Genomic DNA, 17,403 nt, shown 5'->3' with positions numbered 1-17,403 from the left:
TTTGAATTAAAAATTAACCGTTTCCTATTAACACAATTTACCAAAGACCCAAAAGAATAAAATTTCAAAGTAACGTTTTAGAATCCATAAAAATTTAGACTTCTAAAAACCCGAATGATAATGATTTTATGTATATAAGTACGAAAATTGCCATTTAACCGCAACAATGCAAACTTTGGCGAATTTCAGAGAAAATTACAATTTTTTCTATAAATATAACAGATACCTGGTATTCCAAGCTGGGTAGGTATTTGATTTGGCCCGATACTCTACTACCCGACAAAGATTTAAAGTTTTAAAAATTTCCTGTGTTGTATTGTTGAATACTTATTACACTTAGTTGGACACGACGCCGTTTGTTTGATCAATAAATTTGCAGCCATCCAGTGATTGAAGCTCACTTAATTTCATGTACTACTTCGTCCATGTAAATATTGAAATTTAAACAGGAAAATGGAGGAAAGCGACTTTAGTGACAAGGAAAATGATGGCGAATCTCGCCAGGAAGACGTCCTTGATCCCAATAATCCTGAACACGCATTTACAATCATTGAACGAAATTATACCAAGGTACTTTTTTTACTTATTCAAAATGTATTTTAATGTAAGATTTTCAGACTGTAGCAGATATCGAACAAATTCCTGAAGCAGCTAAATTTGCAGATGACTTTAATAAGCTTTTTGAAGCTTTTTTTGATACATACACAAAAAAAAGAGAAGCTGATCAAGCCAATGCTTCATATGAGAAAAAATTAAACGAGAACACAATGCAGCTGGAAGCCGCTTGCAAACTTGTTGAAGAGGAAAAAATCACCATAGACATCCTAAAAGTGGAAGTTGATAAAGCTTGGAAGCTTGCTGATACTGCTCATGTTCGCGAGCAGCTAGCGCAGGAAGTTATCGACAATTTGACGACACAGGTGGAGAATTTAAATGCAGAAATTGAGCTTAAGAATAAAATGAATCAAGATGCTGATGAGTAAATTAGTTAATGTTTCCATAAGCCTAAAGGGAACTCAATGCTATTTTGTAGAGTCGGAGAATTAAGTAAACATAAAGATGGACTAGAACGTGAACGTGACAGATTGTTGAATGAAGTCACTCAATTAAACACAAAACTGAATGATGCTATAAACTACCAGAAAGAGTTGGAAAAGAAAAAGTCCGAAGCTGATTTGCGAATAAATGAAATGGCTGGCCAGCTAGACGTAAAGTTTATCGAAAAGTAAAGAAAATGTATTGTTAAATCTTTTATTTTAGGATCACGCGTCTGAAACTCTCCAAGTAAAAAGAGCTAAAGAAAAACTAGAATCAGACCTGATGGAAATACGACTCAGTATGGAGGACAAAGACTTGAGAATCGACAATCTAACAGGAATAATTTCTGAGCATATTAAAAAGATTAACAGACTTCAGAGCGAATTGAAAGAGCAAAAATCCAGCTATGACAAATTATCTAAAGAGAACGAGATTAACATTATCACATTATCCAAGATTCAAGATGACTATAACAATGTTTTGTATGAAATGGAGAAATCGAAAAAAATGCTACAGGAGAAACTTATAGATATAAAAGTTGAGATCAGCCCCTTTGTTATTATTTTTATTATATCTGGCTTAATTTTAGACTCAAGAAGACGAGAACAACCGTCTAAAAAATGATATAGTCAAAATAACCAAAGCGAAAGAAATTGCTGAAAAACGCATCCTGCTCATTAACTCTCAGAAAGATGAACTCGAAATAGACAAAGCAAGCATGACAGAAAGAATCGAGGCTTTGGAAAAGCAAATCCATGACTATAAGCGAGTTGCAGATGAGAATAAAAGAATAATAGAAACCATCAATAAAGAAAAAAATGTGTTGAATAAAACTATAGAAAAGCAGCAAGTGGTTGCCAGAGAACAATTGAAGTTAATTCAAATTCATGATCACACCAAAAAAAAATTAGAAGTTGAACGTGACTCGTTTTTCCTTGAGAACGAAAAGCACAAAAAGCAGATTCATCATCTTGAAACAGAAAGAGATAAATTAAAAGGAGATCAACTAGATCTGGTTAAAACTGTTGAAGATAACGTGGAAAATCTGCACGAGAAAAAGGTTTGTGATTGATAATTTTTTAGCAAACATTTACTGTGTGAAATATCTGTTTAGAGCCACATCTTCGACCTAAAAAAGACCATAACCGTAAATGAGAACGAGATCAGGCAGCAGCACAACATGTATAAAGTCATTCAGGCAGATAGAAACTCCCTTCAAAAGTCCCTTCAGGAAGCCACTGGTGAATGTAGTGAACTCCAAAAAAAGCTGAAAATTATGTTCCACCAAACTGAACAGCTCAAGGAAGATATTGCCATGAAGGAGAGATTGCTCATTAAAGATGAAAATGTGATGAGAAAAATCTCTAAAGAGAAAGATAATTTGAAGTATGATTTAAATATTTTGTTCATGTAGAGTTATAAATACTTCCTTCAGGATTGAAGTGATGGCCGGACTGGATCAAATACGTCAATTAAAACAAGAAGTTAAAGAGCACGAACAAGAAGATAAGCGACTTCATCAAAGAATCCTCGAACATGAACGAACAGTTAGAGCTCAAATAAAAGGCATGGAGCAATTGATGAATGAACGCGATATTCTTGGTTCTCAGCTCGTTAGAAGAAACGATGAAATTGCCCTATTAAATGAAAAAACAAAAATCCTACAATCCACATTGTGTAGAGGTGCATTCAAAAAAATTCACAAAATAAAAATATTCTGTAAGAACTTTTCTTAAAGGAGAAACTCAATACGAGCAAAGGGTCCAAGACATCAAACTCTTAAAGATTGAAGTGAAGAGGCTTCGCCAGGAAAAAATGCTGATGTCCAAGTCTATGAAGAACATGATGGATTTGAGACAGGAGATATTCCATCTTGAAAGAGATTTAACGAAGTCCAAATTGCAGTGCAAAGCCTTGGAGCAAGAGGTACAAAACCCTTTGAATATCCATAGATGGAGAAAATTGGAAGGATCAGATCCTGATGTCCTTGAATTATTGCAGAAGATGAAACTGTTGCAAAAGTAAAAGTTTGTACTGAGTTATTTAAACTAAAGTAATCAGTATTAATAATGTACAGGAGATTGCTAAATCAGGCTTCTGAGGCAGTTGAACGAGAGAGACAATTGAAAGGAGTTGAACAGCTATATTTAAATTTAAGGCAACTTTTGGCCAAGCAGCCAGGTCCAGGAATTCAGGAGGAATTGGTCAAGACTCAAAGAGCTTTGAAATTGAGAGGGGACAAGTTAAAGGTAAACATCTTGTTTGTTCGATTTTTGGAATTGAACTTAATTTTGAAATTTCGTATTGTAACTGTAATTTTCATTTTAACAAAAAGTGTTTTTGAATATTTTTTTAAAATTTGCTTTGCAGTGCCTTGTGTCTGAATTAAATTTGGCCGAACTAAAAGTAACTGAATACAAATCGGATCTTCAAAAATCCATGGAAGAAGTTGCAGACTTAAAACAAAAATATTTAGAAGAAAAAAAGTTAAACCGTGCGAAACAGACAGTACTCGAATCGAGCGGGCGAGATGGAAGCAGCCAAACGCAAGCTGGCGCAAGCGTAGGCGAGGTGCGTTTCACCGGTGGCGGTTTTCGAATGTCGGTGCACCAAGTCTCCTCTAAATAATGCTCTGTGAGTGAAAACAACTAGTGATAATTGTTAATAAAAGTGTGCCCTTTTGTATCTGCTCCTGTTTTTATCGTAAGTAATAAATTCATTACCAATTAAACTGTTTTTTCTACTAAAACGAGTTATGAATCACTGTAAACATTTCTTAATAGGTTAACCAAAATGTCAAAGGTTCTCGAGGTTTGTGTTGACAGTTTAGAGTCTGCAGTTGCCGCTCTGAATGGAGGCGCTGACCGTTTGGAGTTGTGCTCTTCACTTATAGAGGGCGGCCTAACTCCCACTCCCGGGCTATTGACAAAAATTCAAAATATGAATCCGAGAAAAGTCCCTGTATACTGCATGTTACGTTGTCGCCCAGGAAACTTCATATACAAAATTGAAGAAGTGGAAATCATGAAAGAGGACGCTAAAATATTGCGCCGAAGTGGGGCTGATGGATTCGTTTTTGGGGCTTTAGCCAATAATGCGGATGTGGACATGAAAACATGCAGGGAAATAATCAAGGCCTGTTACCCGCTCCCGGTTACATTCCACAGGGCATTTGATTTTGTACGAAGGCCCACAATAGAAGTAGAAGTCATCATCGACTTGGGTTTTGAAAGAATACTGACCAGTGGCAAGCAACAAACTGCCCAGGTGGGGGTGAAACTCATTAAGAAGTTAATCGAACAAGCAGGAAGCCGGATTATTTTAATGCCTGGCGGGGGAGTGAATAAGGACAACATCAAGTATATTCTTGATAACACTGAGGCCAAAGAAATCCATGGTTCCTTCAAAAAGCTTAAAGACGAACCAAAGAGTGAGAATCAGGAAAATGAGGAAATCATTAATGTGGCCGAGGAAAACGTGCCGGTATACGTTACAGACGAAGATGCTGTTGCCGAAATTGTCAATATGTTAAAGACTGTTTAAATGTACCTGTGTTAAATTGACGCATGTTCTATAATATATTTTAATTAAAAAGCCAATTAACGCTACTGATAAATATAGCTCGTAAATTTTGAGAAATTTGTTAGGTGCATGACTGACGATTTAAGGCTCGGTTGTATACCTTCAGTTTAGGCTCAAGATAGTAACAGATAATTAATGGAGTACATTCTCATGAAGTCTCGAGCTTAAACTGCAGGTAAGGTTTACAGCATGGCAATTCAATCGGATATTAGGCATATATATTCGCTGTATTTTTCTGTCATAAAATTCAAAACTAAATGTGGAACTAAAAATCTTGTTTGATTACTATTAGCTTTAACGTCCCAAGAGAAAAAAATCGAAAACCAATGGTTAAAATAATATATGTGATGGAAAGTAGATATAAATCTTTGAGAATTGTAGAAACTTCTGAAACGTTATTTTTTCCTTTATTAATACGCACAGATAGACCAGTCTTTTACACTTAATGCTGAGAAAATAAATATATATATACTCTACAACTGTAACACAATAGAAGCGAAAATGGCACTTAGAACCGAGATAGAACAATTCGAACGGCAATGTAAAAGGGAAAACTCCTAAAAAAAATATATTGGTGAGTAATCATCTTCAGTCAGCTGTGTTCTTGTTTACGTTTTATATATGACTTTAATTATAATTTTAAAAATTAATCAAATTTGTATAAATCCTTCAGCTGATTCTTTATTACTTCTCAAAAAAATACTACTGTCCTCTCGAATATGGATAGCTTCAACATAACTGTTCCAAACATTCTACAGGGCCTTGGCAAATCTACTCGCAGAGGCATAAAAAAGTGCCCTCACTGTGGCACATTTAACGGTACCAAGGGTACCTACTGCAAGAACAAAGAATGCAGGGTGTCTCTTAGAACTGCCAGCAACAGCTCATTTGATTTTGATGCTGTGAAATTGGTTACAGGCACATTTCGTCAAGTCTTCTCAGTTCATGTTAAAGATGCAGTTTCAGAATGCAGAGGGTTTGTTCAATTACCATTACACAAATTCTGCGCTAAAGAGAAGGTATCTGAGGTGGCACTATGTTTTGTGGACTCATGTCAAAGGTCCTTTGATAACTCCATATTAAAGTGTCATGAAGAAGAACAAAATGGTGTGGGAACTGAGAAATGTGTTCATATTAATTTAGCCTTAAAAAGCCAGGCAATTGCCAAACCCATCAACTTTGATGGGAATGTCTTAAATCAATTGAGAATCCCTTATCAAATTAAGGAAAAGTTAAAATTGTTGGCTGAAGATAATGAAAGTCCTTTGGTGCAACAAGTTTCCAGAAATGTAATGGCCGTAAAATGTCAGGTGACACCAAAGCAGCCTTTGGGATATCTACATTTCACTTTTATGAAGGGTAGAAATAATAGAAGCTATGAGAAATATTTTTGCAGTTGTACAGAGTACTTCAATTTAGGTAAATTGAAGATGGAAAGAAAGAACACTTTCACAGGTCTCACTTTTTGTTAAAATCCATAAATAATGCCAACAATGTTAAAAATATCTCACAAATGAAAATTTATAAAATTGATATGGCATATATCGAATTCTGTTATATTAATAATTGAGTGTGTGCTGTGTGAAGTACTTATTACTTTGCAGGCATACCTAACAAAACTACAAGTATAAAGAACAAATGCATACATTATTATGCTTGTATTGCAGCCCTTACGAGTGACCCATCAGCATTTGAGGAGTTTTCTAATTTCATCAATAATGAATTACATCTGCAAGGTAAGAATGTTACATAATGTACATATGACAACTACATGGGAAAATGTAAAGATGTCAATTTTTACTGAAAAGCACGAACTACGACTTTTTGTCACCTATGACTATTTTAGATAAGAGAATTAGGTATGGCGCCCCTAAAGTTACAAAAGAAATTGAAACTATTGATATAAAACGAAATAGAATTAAAATAATCTCAAATTGTGTAGTTAAAAAGCCTACCACCTCAAAGAAGGTAATGATTGTTTTGGTATGTGTAGATATAAGAGAATTAACCATTTATTGCATTTAACAAGAAATGAGACACGAAGTTAATTTACCTTTAATACTGCCTAAATTGATTTTGTACTTATACCTGAAACTTAGATTAAACCATTTATTCTTTAACTTGTGTTCGTTGTATAACAACAAAATGAAAAACTTAAATAAGCAAAATTTCAACATTTCAGGATATTATAAAGTCGTCTGAAAAGAAAGCTAAGTTTCCCATAAGACGATGCAAAAACATAGTGCCTAAAATCTATCCAATTGAAATAAAGGTATTAAATGATTCTTCTTCAGTAGCAGACAGTGACATCAACTGGTCTTTAGTAGATTGGCTCGCCTTCGTTACCGAATCGATAAACCGAACTATGCAGTTTATTAATTGCGGAATAATTAATAGCCAGGTTTTTTATATACCTGAGGTAGATTGGCTTAATTTGCATAACGAGAGAATATATATGATTTTTCTTTAGGTATTTTTTCATTCATTTAGGAAAAGAATTCCTGATACTTACGAAACACAGGCCACAGAGATAGGCTCGGTGTTTTATAGTATTATGAATATCAATCATGTTAAAGAGATATTTGACACTCCAAAGGTAGGTAAGCTTAAGGTGATACTAGAAAAAGAATTTTAAACTTTTACTCAAGTTTAACTATCTCATACTCAACTCATTTCAATAAGCTAATTGAGACCTATAAATATCTACGTACCAGTAAAATTAAGACTGAATAAACATTTAAAAGATTGGGCAACAACCGTCGAGACAGTGGACTTACCTGGCCGGTGGTTCTTCTTGGGAATTCAACGCGATGATTAAAAATTGTACCCAGTGTGCCAGACTTTACTAAGGCAGGCCTTGTTTCTTCGTATTTATTGTCAGCAGACAAAATGCTCCCAACAAAAAAAGTTTCTTATAATTATAATTTTTTGTGTGTTTGAAGTCCGTTATTTTAAATTTGCAATTTTTAGGTGAAATTGCGTATCGCAAAGAAATTTATTCACGTTGAGGATAAGGGGTATATTGAGTATGATGAAAACAGCGAAAATGATGCCATTCAGTACAGTGCCTCATTCATTTTTTTCCTCAATGTGGGACCATCTACCGTTGACGAAAGTGACAATTGTAATAATGTTTTTGTTATAGAATGGCTGCCTAATATTTGCCCTATCACGAAAATTGGGCAGCTAAAGTTGCAGTATAAATATGGCAGAAAAGGCATTTAATGTAGGTATCAAACGGAATTAAATTTCTAAGGAATATAATAATTCAACTGTATAATTAAACTAGTATTCATTGAGATTTGGAATTTATAGTCATAAAATGCATATATTGAGTAAATTATAAGTTAAGTTTGATTATTTTCTTGCTTGTTTCATAAAGATAGTACCAATTTAAACATGATTACAGTTATCATCAAACCACTTTATTTTTATCACAGATCAATTTTTCAGTTTAGGTTCATTTATTCGATGCAGGTTCCCCTTTGTCTGTTTTCCTCAGCACTTTGACCCGTTGGCCTTCGTTCTAAACGCACAGAACCAGTCGATATTAGACCGTGAAAACTGGCTGTGCATTAGTTGTAAATGGTAGTTGATAATTAAACGTGTTTTTTTACTTATTTTAATAGTATGGAAAACCTACGTAGTTTTAATGATTTAGACGAGTTAACTAAAAAATACGCCAAAGAAAACCTTAATGAAACTGATACAAATCGAGTTATTTGCTTGGAGGATTTAAAACAGTGGTTAAAGGATGAGGTGCCGTGGATAAACGCTCGTAATGAGGATCGGTATTTGCTACCTTTCTTGCGAGGATGTAAGTTTAATTTGGAAAAAACTAAGGTGAAAATGATTAATTACTACTGCATGAAAAGGGATCGACCAGAATGGTTTGCGAACAGGAACCCGTTGCTCTCAAATCTCCAGGAATTAATAAAACTGGGAGTTTTTGTTCCTTTGAAGAAATATCACGAAAATAAAATGGTGGTCATCATCCGGACTACGGCTCACGATCCAAAAAGACACAAATGGGATGAAGTTTTTAAAGTTGGCAAAATGATTCTAGATATAGCCTGCTTGGAAAGCGAATATGCCCAAATTTACGGCATTATAGCACTTTTCGACATGACCGGCATGTCCTTTTCCCACTACAGAACCATGACACCATCCATAATCAAAAATGCAGTTTTCGCGTGGCAAAATTACCATGTACGTCCTAAGCAATTGGAGTTCATCAATTCTCCAACATACATAAATATCGCCCTTAATATTTTTAAAAGTTTCATGACAGAGAAAATGAAGAATAGAGTTAAGGTGCACTTTGGAGGTGTTTCAAAGGCTTTGAATATTGTATCTCAAGACATATTGCCTGTTGAGTATGGGGGAGAAGGTGATACTTTCGAAGAGTTAGGAAATTATTGGTTTGAAAAATTGGTGGAATATCGACTGTGGTTTGAAGAAGATAAAGTTTATAAGGCGGATAATACGATGTAGATGTGTGTGAAATCGCCTTAGAGTTTGGTACCAATTAGATAGAGTATCTTTAGGCTGTGACTGCCTAATACAAGTATACCTGTATTTAAATAATAAGCTATGATGTTGTTCTGTAATATATCTACTACAGACGAACCTAGGCTAATTTTCTGCACAAATATACCATCAGTTTGCACAACCTACAGCTCTACAGCTAAATGCTGAAGAATAATAGAAATAAAACTTTCAATAAAACTACTTTTGACATGCTCGATTCGATATTGAGAGGAAACCACGAGGAAGAAATTGAAATCATGAATGACATGAATATCAGGCATAAAGCCTCTCAATGTAATCCCTCATGGGAATAAAGAGGTTGAAAGAGTTTTTTTTCTCAGGTTTTCACATTATCAAATTTCTTATTACTTCTCTTATTGGGCACGCTTCATCGGCTCTCATAGTTCCATTGTGTTGAAATAAATAGTTCGGTTTAATGCATTTATTTTCACGTTTCTTTTATAACAAAACACATACATCACAAAACCATTAACAAAATAAGTACATTTAACGTTTGAGCATGAGCTTATGAAGTACATATGAATGGAGGAATAATGTCGCAATACTTAGAAATTACTCATAAGTACAACAAAACCACCGATAAAATACCTTCTAGTTCGCTAGTTCAAACAGTGTTTTGAGTATAAATTTAATAACACGCCACAGATCAAAGACGATGAGTCATCAAATTCGCTACCACCTCTTTTTTCACTACTAACTGTGAGACTCAAAACTGGAAATACGTAGTAAACAAAAGACAAAATAATTAGTGTTCCTAAAGCTACTATCTACACTAGATACTTGTTCTATACAACTTAGTTACTAGAAAAGGCAAGGTGTGTTATAAATAATAAATGTTTATGTTATATACAGAGTGGCCTATTTATAAAGACGTATTTTTATTAGCCATTCTGTATATACGCATGCACAACCAATTTAAGGTCGCAATTTTGATAATTAAATTTACAAGAAGCAGCTAGAAACATTACACAATTTAGAGCTCACTCAACCTCGCTTAACTTTAAGCGCTATTAAACTAATCGTCAAAAAGAGAATTATCCAAGCTATCGTGGAAATGAACCCGTAATAGACGTCCGGTTCCAAGAATGACCAACCTCGGGTCATCATCGCTCGGAGTGATGTCGTCGCTAACGTCAGCGGTAAGAAAGTGGACACATATCTTAATATCATCGGCATGCCTTCAATAGGCCAGATAACCCCGCTAAGGAGCAGTGTTGGATAGAAACTGCCCAGTGCCAGCTGAATCGCGTTTCGTTCCAGTTCGCAAATGGCAGATATGACGAAACCGAAGCACATGCCGCAGAGTCCTTGGAGGATGGTCAAGACGACTACTACGAAAATGTCACCTTTGCACTCCACCTCGAAGACCAAAATCATAAAAATGAGGACTAGGGCTGTTTGACCGCACATCACCACGAATTGGGTGACGACATGGGAAAACAGAATTTCGCCAGGGGTTACGCCTGAAAAAATAGTGAGATATTTATCGAAAAATTTTTTAAACGAAATTTACGAGCTCTCACCTGCAACCCAAGACCTATCCAACAAGCCTTCCATTCTTTCAATAATTAATGCTGATGATGTAAGGGCGACAGCCAAAAAGAAGACAATTCTGCAAAAGTTAAATATTTGTTACTGACATGGAAAACGGAGAAATTTAAGTACTGCATTAACTTAATTGAGTCGCTACTTACGTTAAAATCACACCCGGGGCCACAAAATCTGTAAACGAGGGTTGATTGGAGCCGTAAATGGGTTCTTTGAACGATATGGGCACCTCAGCTAACGCCTCGTTTTGGTCGCAATCTCTCAGTAAATCTTTCGTGAAGTTTTGGTACGTCAGCTGCAAGTCTCGCTGCAAAATTATTCCAATTTGTTGATCTAAGAATATTGTTATTAAATTTTGTTTTAACAATTAGTTTTGATTGGTTTACTCGACATGTCTAGCCAAACTCTGATCTCGCTTTGATCTAAAGTTTCTTCGTCGCTGTCCTTCCCCAAGGCTATCCGGGCAACCAAAGCATCAGTAAAGTTCTCTGTGAAGTACATCGCCCCCCACGCTTCCCCTCTGTTTACTGCTGATTTTGCTGAGTCCAGATCCGGATAATATAACTAAAGCGCACCCTCAGAATTACCATAAATCACAATTTAGTAATTATTCACTTACTTTCGTTATTGTACTCGTATTGACCGCTTTAGTATATCGGCAACTCAAATTCCCAAATTTACACCCTTCTTCAAAGGGACAATCTTGGTAAGTTTGATTTATATAACCAACTTCATTATTTACAATGGCAATTTTCAGCCCTGTGGGGTCTCCCCCGATGGCCAGACAGAACAAGATTACTTGCATTACAGGTAAAGCGAAAATGAACAGCATAACTCCCACATTTCTCCACATCCTGAGGAAATTCTTTTGGAGAAGGGCTTTGATTTTTCCTGTAGTTGTCCATTCGCTGCAATTGCTGCAATCTTCGCATGCTTCTTGAATCCCATGTTTTGCTGAAGAAGCCTTTCCAGCAAACTGGAAGGAAATGCTCGGGATAAAAGAATATTTTGATAAGAGTAATTTTGAGTAACATACATCTAAATGCCCATTAGAATCCTGTACCAAAACCTCTTTGCTCTGGTGAAAGTTAAGTCCTACTACTCCGCTTTCCTCCGTGACGTATATGGGTTCCTTTTTGCCCCAATTTAATGTAGCTATACTAATGTTATTGCTAATGTTATTATCCGTTTGAGTACCAACTCCTTGGCCGCCACCGCCACCCCCACCAACTTGCCCTTGTTTTCTGGATAGTTTGAGGAAGACCTCTTCTAAGGAGGTGCAATGATACATTTGGAGGAGCACGTGGGGTGCTTCTTCGGCTAGCAGTTTGCCACTTCTCATGAGACCAATCTAGAAAAAAATATGGTTGTGTAGGGAAATAGTTATTCACATAACTAGTACGGAAAGTGATAATATTGTGCACGCTAATTGCATTTGGCTGAACGATGCGAAGCCGAATTTGGTCGGCAGTTGAGTGCAGTAAAGGCACTTTCACATACGTTAGTATTAAACAAAAATTTCTGTGAATGTATGTGTTATGATTTTGTTGCCTTTTGCATGTCTCTGGTTCATTTTTGACACCTTGTAGAATAATGTGATACATAGGTTAGTACTACACGCAAGAGAAATTTGCGCTGAGAGCGGTAATAACTAAACATCATACGTATTATGTTACACTTTATTTACAGCCACATCAATGTTTATAATGAAATGGCATGTAGCAGTGTATTGGTTAGCGCACTCCAATCAGTGCATATACAGGGTGATTCGTTGGGAATGGGACATGGCGAAACCCGAGATAGGGGACACCAAAATATGACGGTTGGACGCCACATGCCTTATATCAATGTTGCGCGTTTCAGAGTTACAGGGTGTTAAAAGTTAAAATTTAATTTTAAAATTCCTTAATAACTTTTTGTGTTTTCACAGCATCAACACCAAAATCGGTGTACTTAGGTTTTGTAAGATGCCAAATAAGGATTTTGATCTAATTTTTACGAAATTTCTAGAGGGCGCTAGTTACAACCCACCGCTTCGATATATTTGGTCATATTTTTTTATGAGTGCAACTAAGATGAAATTTTATACAATTTATTGAAAAAGCGTCTATTTTTACGCAAAAAAGGTATTCTTGTTCAATCCCGATATCTCTCTTCGTTTACGAGATTTTTACCTATAAGCTAATTCGTTAAATTAAACAAATGAAAAGCCATTAACAAATGAAAAATAAGTTTTATTTAAGCAGATATTCAAAATGACCACCTTCCACCTCAATGCACTTTACTAACCTTTTTCTCAAAGATCTTTTCACTCTAAATTGCATATCAACGTTATTCTTGATTTCATTAGTTGCTTGTTGAATTTTTTGGCATAATTCTTTTGTTTTGACGAGTTAAAGTAACAATTGCTAAGTAATGCGTTGCTATGCAAGTGAATCACAGCCACCTCCGTTTTCGAGGATTTGAAGTGGAGGGACACGAATTAGTTTATAGGTAAAAATCTCGTAAACGAAGAGAGATATCGGGATTGAACAAGAATACCTTTTTTCCGTAAAAATAGACGCTTTTTCGATAAATTGAATAAAATTTCACCTTGGTTGCACTCATAAAAAAATATGACCAAATATATCGAAGCGGTGGATTGTAACTAGCGCCCTCTAGAAATTTCGTAAAAATTAGATCAAAATCCTTATTTGGCATCTTACAAAACCTAAGTACACCGATTTTGGTGTTGATGCAATGAAAACACAAAAGTTATTAAGGAATTTTAAAATAAAATTTTAACTTTTAACGCCCTGTAACTCTGAAACGCGCAACATTGATATAAGGCATGTTGCGTCCAACCGTCATATTTTGGTGTCCCCTATCTCGGGTTTCGCCATGTCCCATTCCCAATGAATCACCCTGTATAAATTTTACACCATGTTTTTAAATATATTACGATCAAAACCAGAAATGGATTTAACAGCGACAAAAAAGGTCTTTGTCCTAAAACTAAAATTTATTCCTTATTTTATTAAATTAAAGTAAAATTTCCAAAGGCATACATTTTCCGTTTAAAAATCATCATTCTTTGTTTAATATTTATACAACAAGCGTTAACTATGAAATATTATTTGCTAATTTATCGAGTTTTGAATACTTAATTTGACCATATAACGTCACAAATAGTCGTTTGAAACTGTTCATGATGGTGATATAGCAGAAGCTTGACGTAATTGACATTTAATATTCAAATATTTGAAGGTCCGCTTTAACTGTTTAGCGGGATCCATTAAAGGAACACAAATCCAAATGGATCTCGATATACAGTGCGTGACTTGAATGGGAAGAAGACCTTATAATTGTGAAATGAACTTACCGCATGAGCTTGTCTAGCCTCCTCGATATAATGTGTAGTAATGATCACAGTCTTATTTCCATCCTTAGTAATTTGCACCAGGTGGTTCCAGATGCTTTGCCTAAGCAAAGGATCAACACCCACTGTGGGTTCATCCAGAATCAGGAGTTCTGGGTCGTGCATTAGAGCCACTGCGAATGATACTCTTCGTTGTTGACCTCCACTGAAAAGATATCAATTTATACCATCTTGAATGAACAATCTTTAACTAAACTCACCTAAGATTTTTCACCAATCGGTTCTGACTGGGTAAATCCAGGAAGTTTAATAAAAACTGTAGTCTGTCGTTGATTTCTGAGGTGTGCATACCGAATATCCAGCCGAAATACTGCATGGTTTCCTTTATGGAAAACTCGCCGTAAAGGGCGATTTCTTGAGGCATGTACCCCACACGTTTTCCCGGCACTCCAGATCCTCTGGTACCAGGTTTCCCTCCCAGGACCCAAATTTCCCCAGAGTTCAGTCTTCTGCGACCCACTATGCATGAAAGTAGGGTCGTTTTGCCACATCCTGAAGCACCGAGTAGACCGTATCTGGAATAGACTTATTAATATTAATATGTAGCTAATAGCAACAAATAAATTATTTTTCCTGGATAAGGACTGAAAGTTTCCAACAACTGGACTATGCTGGTGCGGTTTAGTTAGGTTCCTTTGGAGCCTATTTTTATGTTTCAGAAAGTTTTGGGTAAAATTATGATCCTGCCCTTGATTCATGCTTTTATGGAAGGAATTTCTCTTTCAATTTCTCTTTTTTTAATAATTGACCTTTTTGCCAATAAGTCAAAGTCTTGATTAGCTTATCTAGTGGATAAGCTGGGATTGCCAAATCGTTTAGGTTCAAGATTCTAAAATTAAAATATTTGTGGTCGCAATTTACGTTCTGTAACCTCCACAGCTTTAATGCAAACACTGTAGCAAGTCCCAGCTCAAGTTGGGGTTTACAGATTTTGACCGCAATTTCCTTGCTGCCTTACTGAAATGTCTGTGGTTTGTATTCAATTCCTTAGCAAGAATTTGATCGGTCATCTATACTATCATTATGAAAGGAAATTTGGGATTTACCACAGCAACTTCTGACAGACTCGATCAGGTTAGATGAACAACTCCGAAACTTTACATAAAAAGACCAATAGAGAACTAATTGGCAAATTACGCAATTTACAGAACTTCTCTTAAAAAAAAAAGTTTTGCCCTCTTAATCAGAAAGAACTTGTCTGCGTAAATCTTTGAATATCTCAAAAACGGAGAAAAGTGCGCTTATCAATATTAAAAAAAAATTAACTTTTGTTCGTAAAAATCGGCCTAAAATTTTCTAAATTGCGAGCTCTAAAAATATGTTTTTGGGGCTATTTCTATGAGCACTCGTACGTAAAAAAAACATAAATTAATTGATAACACTGAAAGTACATAAAATCAACAAAGCAATCATCGTGTTAAATAATCTCTCACAATTATTGTTAGAAATGTCTAGAAAATTGAAATCTATACAACATAATGTTCAAGAGTTACACAATTTGTCACGCACATCCTGTATGTAAGCACAAATCCAAATGCATTAAACTTTATGTAATAATGTAATATTGATCCCATAGATTGCATTCAGTTCACTTTCTATTCTAAGATACGCTCTATAAAGCAATGGGATGGTGATGATGTTTTGTAATATTGCCGAATTTCCTCTCGCCAATTTCTGAAGAGCACAGATATTTTCTTCAATTTTGAGGCAAATTAGAGTCAATTTGGTTCATTTTAGAGAGCTAAACCTTCACCCACTGTTGTGGAAAATGCACCTTTCGGCGCGTTACTCTTCAACTTTGGACAAGCTACAGAAATTCGAATGCGTTTCTAGGAAGTCCCGAATATCTCTAGACCTCTAAACCCAAACACTGTCAGATCTCCTTTTAACTAGCATTAAGGCCATTTTTTTCTTCTTCCCATATCAGAACGTTGATTTTAATGACCACTTTCTAATACAAAAACTTACATAGTTCCCTTGGCTACAGTCATATTCAGATCGCTCAGAACATGATTGGGGTTCTTTTTAGATCCATAGTGTTTGAAAGCGTGCCTCACACATACTGCTTGCTGTCTACTGTTCCAGACCGAAGATTGTTGATGCGCCAATTGGGGCCTCTCCACGTTAACGCCCACCAAGTCCGGGCCTGGAACCGTTGGTTCCACGCGCTCCCCCATAGTGTTGCGCTCACTGGAACAAACATTTATAGGTTTAAACTTGAAGTAAATTTACAGATCCACCTGTTTAGATGCAAGAATGGAACTTAAACTTGTATTTGCTTTATCATGATATCACAGATTTGTTTGGAATTTATTTAAGGAACAATTATGCTTTATATGACAGTGGTCAGCAAACTGGTTATTTGTGTCTTGCAAATCCAAGTCCTTATAAGTTTTCCTGTAATCGATACATTGATTGGAAATGCTGAAAGAAGGGAATTAATAAAATATTATAACTATACAGGGTGGTCCCTAAAAATGTTCCGATATTTAAGATATTGATTCGTTGGATGGACGTATGTCGGAAAATGAATCGTTTTCGAGATACAGGGTGTTAAATATTAAGAAAAATTAAATATATTTTTTTGGATTTTCAAAATGGCATAAGATATTTTATTGAAAGTCGGGACTCCAAACAGTAAATTTCCTTTCTATATAAAGAAAAATGCTGTAACTGTAGACGTGCGTAAGGTTACCATGTTAATTCTTTTAGCAGAATCTTCTTTTAGGACGCCACTGGTATTCATCAAATTGACTACATTTTTTAAATAACCGATTCAAAATGCACGTAAAATTTTTGTTGCAGTTTTTTGATACAATAAGTAGTTTTTGAAAAACAAATAAAGTATGCTGTTGAATATCTATGCTAAAAATAATAAGAAATTTGTTAAAGAGATGAAGTTGGCCCCATTGCCATTTTTACAATTTAATGTTGTTTTCAATTGTGATTCGCGATTTTAACCGTTTTTTAAGCCAACATCTTACTCAAATTGGGCTCGTAAAAATTTTTCGAGATTCCCACATGTACGAATTAAGAGATGACACGAATACGCCGTATCTATTAGGAAAAATGCCTTCAACGATGCATATCGTTTACACAAATTCTTATTGGAGGAAACCGTTCTTAATGAAATAACTGTTCATCCTGAAATAAGTACTAAAAAAATTGGTGTTGCACTAAATATCAGCCATGAAACAGTCTTAAAAATTTTGAAAGATAACCAGTTATATCCGTACTACATACAGAGGGTGCAAGCATTGCTTCCA

At 35.5% G+C, this 17,403-nt stretch overlaps 5 protein-coding genes across 12 annotated transcripts in view; 4 read left to right on the top strand and 1 right to left on the bottom strand.

Moving 5' to 3' along the window:
* Positions 1–62: 62 nt before the first annotated feature.
* On the top strand, positions 63–3,959 carry LOC136339806 (cilia- and flagella-associated protein 58-like). The gene is made up of 11 exons (XM_066283350.1): positions 63–570; positions 618–979; positions 1,034–1,208; positions 1,261–1,575; positions 1,628–2,098; positions 2,153–2,424; positions 2,474–2,721; positions 2,777–3,059; positions 3,116–3,287; positions 3,409–3,741; positions 3,822–3,959. Exons 1-10 carry the CDS (start codon positions 454–456, stop codon positions 3,664–3,666), a joined length of 2,673 nt encoding a protein of 890 aa, XP_066139447.1. The 5' UTR covers positions 63–453; the 3' UTR covers positions 3,667–3,741; positions 3,822–3,959.
* LOC136350849 (copper homeostasis protein cutC homolog) lies at positions 3,832–4,581 on the top strand. Its single transcript, XM_066302960.1, has one exon. The coding sequence runs from the start codon at positions 3,832–3,834 to the stop codon at positions 4,579–4,581; it is 750 nt and encodes a 249-aa protein (XP_066159057.1).
* Positions 4,582–5,197: 616 nt separating this feature from the next.
* Positions 5,198–8,258, top strand: LOC136340991 (uncharacterized protein C2orf42 homolog). 3 transcript variants are annotated; one of them, XM_066285747.1, is made up of 7 exons: positions 5,198–6,075; positions 6,225–6,356; positions 6,467–6,588; positions 6,803–7,039; positions 7,091–7,216; positions 7,591–7,710; positions 7,766–8,258. In XM_066285747.1, exons 1-7 carry the CDS (start codon positions 5,340–5,342, stop codon positions 7,808–7,810), a joined length of 1,518 nt encoding a protein of 505 aa, XP_066141844.1. In that variant the 5' UTR covers positions 5,198–5,339; the 3' UTR covers positions 7,811–8,258. The 3 variants fall into 3 exon arrangements, with proteins under 3 accessions (XP_066141844.1, XP_066141680.1, XP_066141761.1); XM_066285583.1 differs by having other exon boundaries at positions 5,199–6,075; positions 7,591–8,258; XM_066285664.1 differs by having other exon boundaries at positions 5,200–6,039; positions 7,591–8,258.
* Positions 8,251–9,898, top strand: pinta (prolonged depolarization afterpotential (PDA) is not apparent). The gene has a single exon (XM_066289502.1). It carries the CDS (start codon positions 8,251–8,253, stop codon positions 9,112–9,114), a length of 864 nt encoding a protein of 287 aa, XP_066145599.1. The 3' UTR covers positions 9,115–9,898.
* snu (snustorr) overlaps positions 9,578–17,403 on the bottom strand; it is a 26,531-nt gene continuing 18,705 nt past the window's right edge. For 5 of the 6 annotated variants that reach the window (XM_066283928.1, XM_066283836.1, XM_066283761.1 and 2 more), the window contains 8 exons: positions 16,106–16,327; positions 14,338–14,652; positions 14,081–14,282; positions 11,339–12,070; positions 11,106–11,283; positions 10,866–11,052; positions 10,695–10,783; positions 9,578–10,634 (listed from right to left, as the gene is read on the bottom strand). In XM_066283928.1, the coding sequence (XP_066140025.1) occupies positions 10,156–10,634; positions 10,695–10,783; positions 10,866–11,052; positions 11,106–11,283; positions 11,339–12,070; positions 14,081–14,282; positions 14,338–14,652; positions 16,106–16,314 (2,391 nt within the window). In that variant the 5' untranslated portion in view covers positions 16,315–16,327 and the 3' untranslated portion in view covers positions 9,578–10,155. The remainder of the gene's footprint in view (positions 10,635–10,694; positions 10,784–10,865; positions 11,053–11,105; positions 11,284–11,338; positions 12,071–14,080; positions 14,283–14,337; positions 14,653–16,105; positions 16,328–17,403) is intronic. The other variant, XM_066283687.1, reaches the window with a different exon arrangement.

The sequence above is a fragment of the Euwallacea fornicatus genome, chromosome 1 (genome assembly GCF_040115645.1).
Source record: "Euwallacea fornicatus isolate EFF26 chromosome 1, ASM4011564v1, whole genome shotgun sequence".
NCBI classification, from domain to species: domain Eukaryota; kingdom Metazoa; phylum Arthropoda; class Insecta; order Coleoptera; family Curculionidae; genus Euwallacea; species Euwallacea fornicatus.
Note: the sequence above shows the minus strand (reverse complement) of the source record. Positions and strands in the feature narration are given on the sequence as shown.

Bases quoted from the DNA above. Each gene is read 5' to 3' on its own strand.
- LOC136340991 (XM_066285583.1), top strand. From the start codon at position 5,340: ATGGATAGCTTCAACATAACTGTTCCAAACATTCTACAGGGCCTTGGC. The intron at 6,076-6,224 runs GTCTCACTTTTT...ATTACTTTGCAG, and splicing joins AAGAAAGAACACTTTCACAG to GCATACCTAACAAAACTACA. The intron at 6,357-6,466 runs GTAAGAATGTTA...TGACTATTTTAG, and splicing joins TAATGAATTACATCTGCAAG to ATAAGAGAATTAGGTATGGC.
- LOC136339806 (XM_066283350.1), top strand. From the start codon at position 454: ATGGAGGAAAGCGACTTTAGTGACAAGGAAAATGATGGCGAATCTCGC. The intron at 571-617 runs GTACTTTTTTTA...TAAGATTTTCAG, and splicing joins TTGAACGAAATTATACCAAG to ACTGTAGCAGATATCGAACA. The intron at 2,099-2,152 runs GTTTGTGATTGA...ATATCTGTTTAG, and splicing joins AAAATCTGCACGAGAAAAAG to AGCCACATCTTCGACCTAAA.
- pinta (XM_066289502.1), top strand. From the start codon at position 8,251: ATGGAAAACCTACGTAGTTTTAATGATTTAGACGAGTTAACTAAAAAA.
- LOC136350849 (XM_066302960.1), top strand. From the start codon at position 3,832: ATGTCAAAGGTTCTCGAGGTTTGTGTTGACAGTTTAGAGTCTGCAGTT.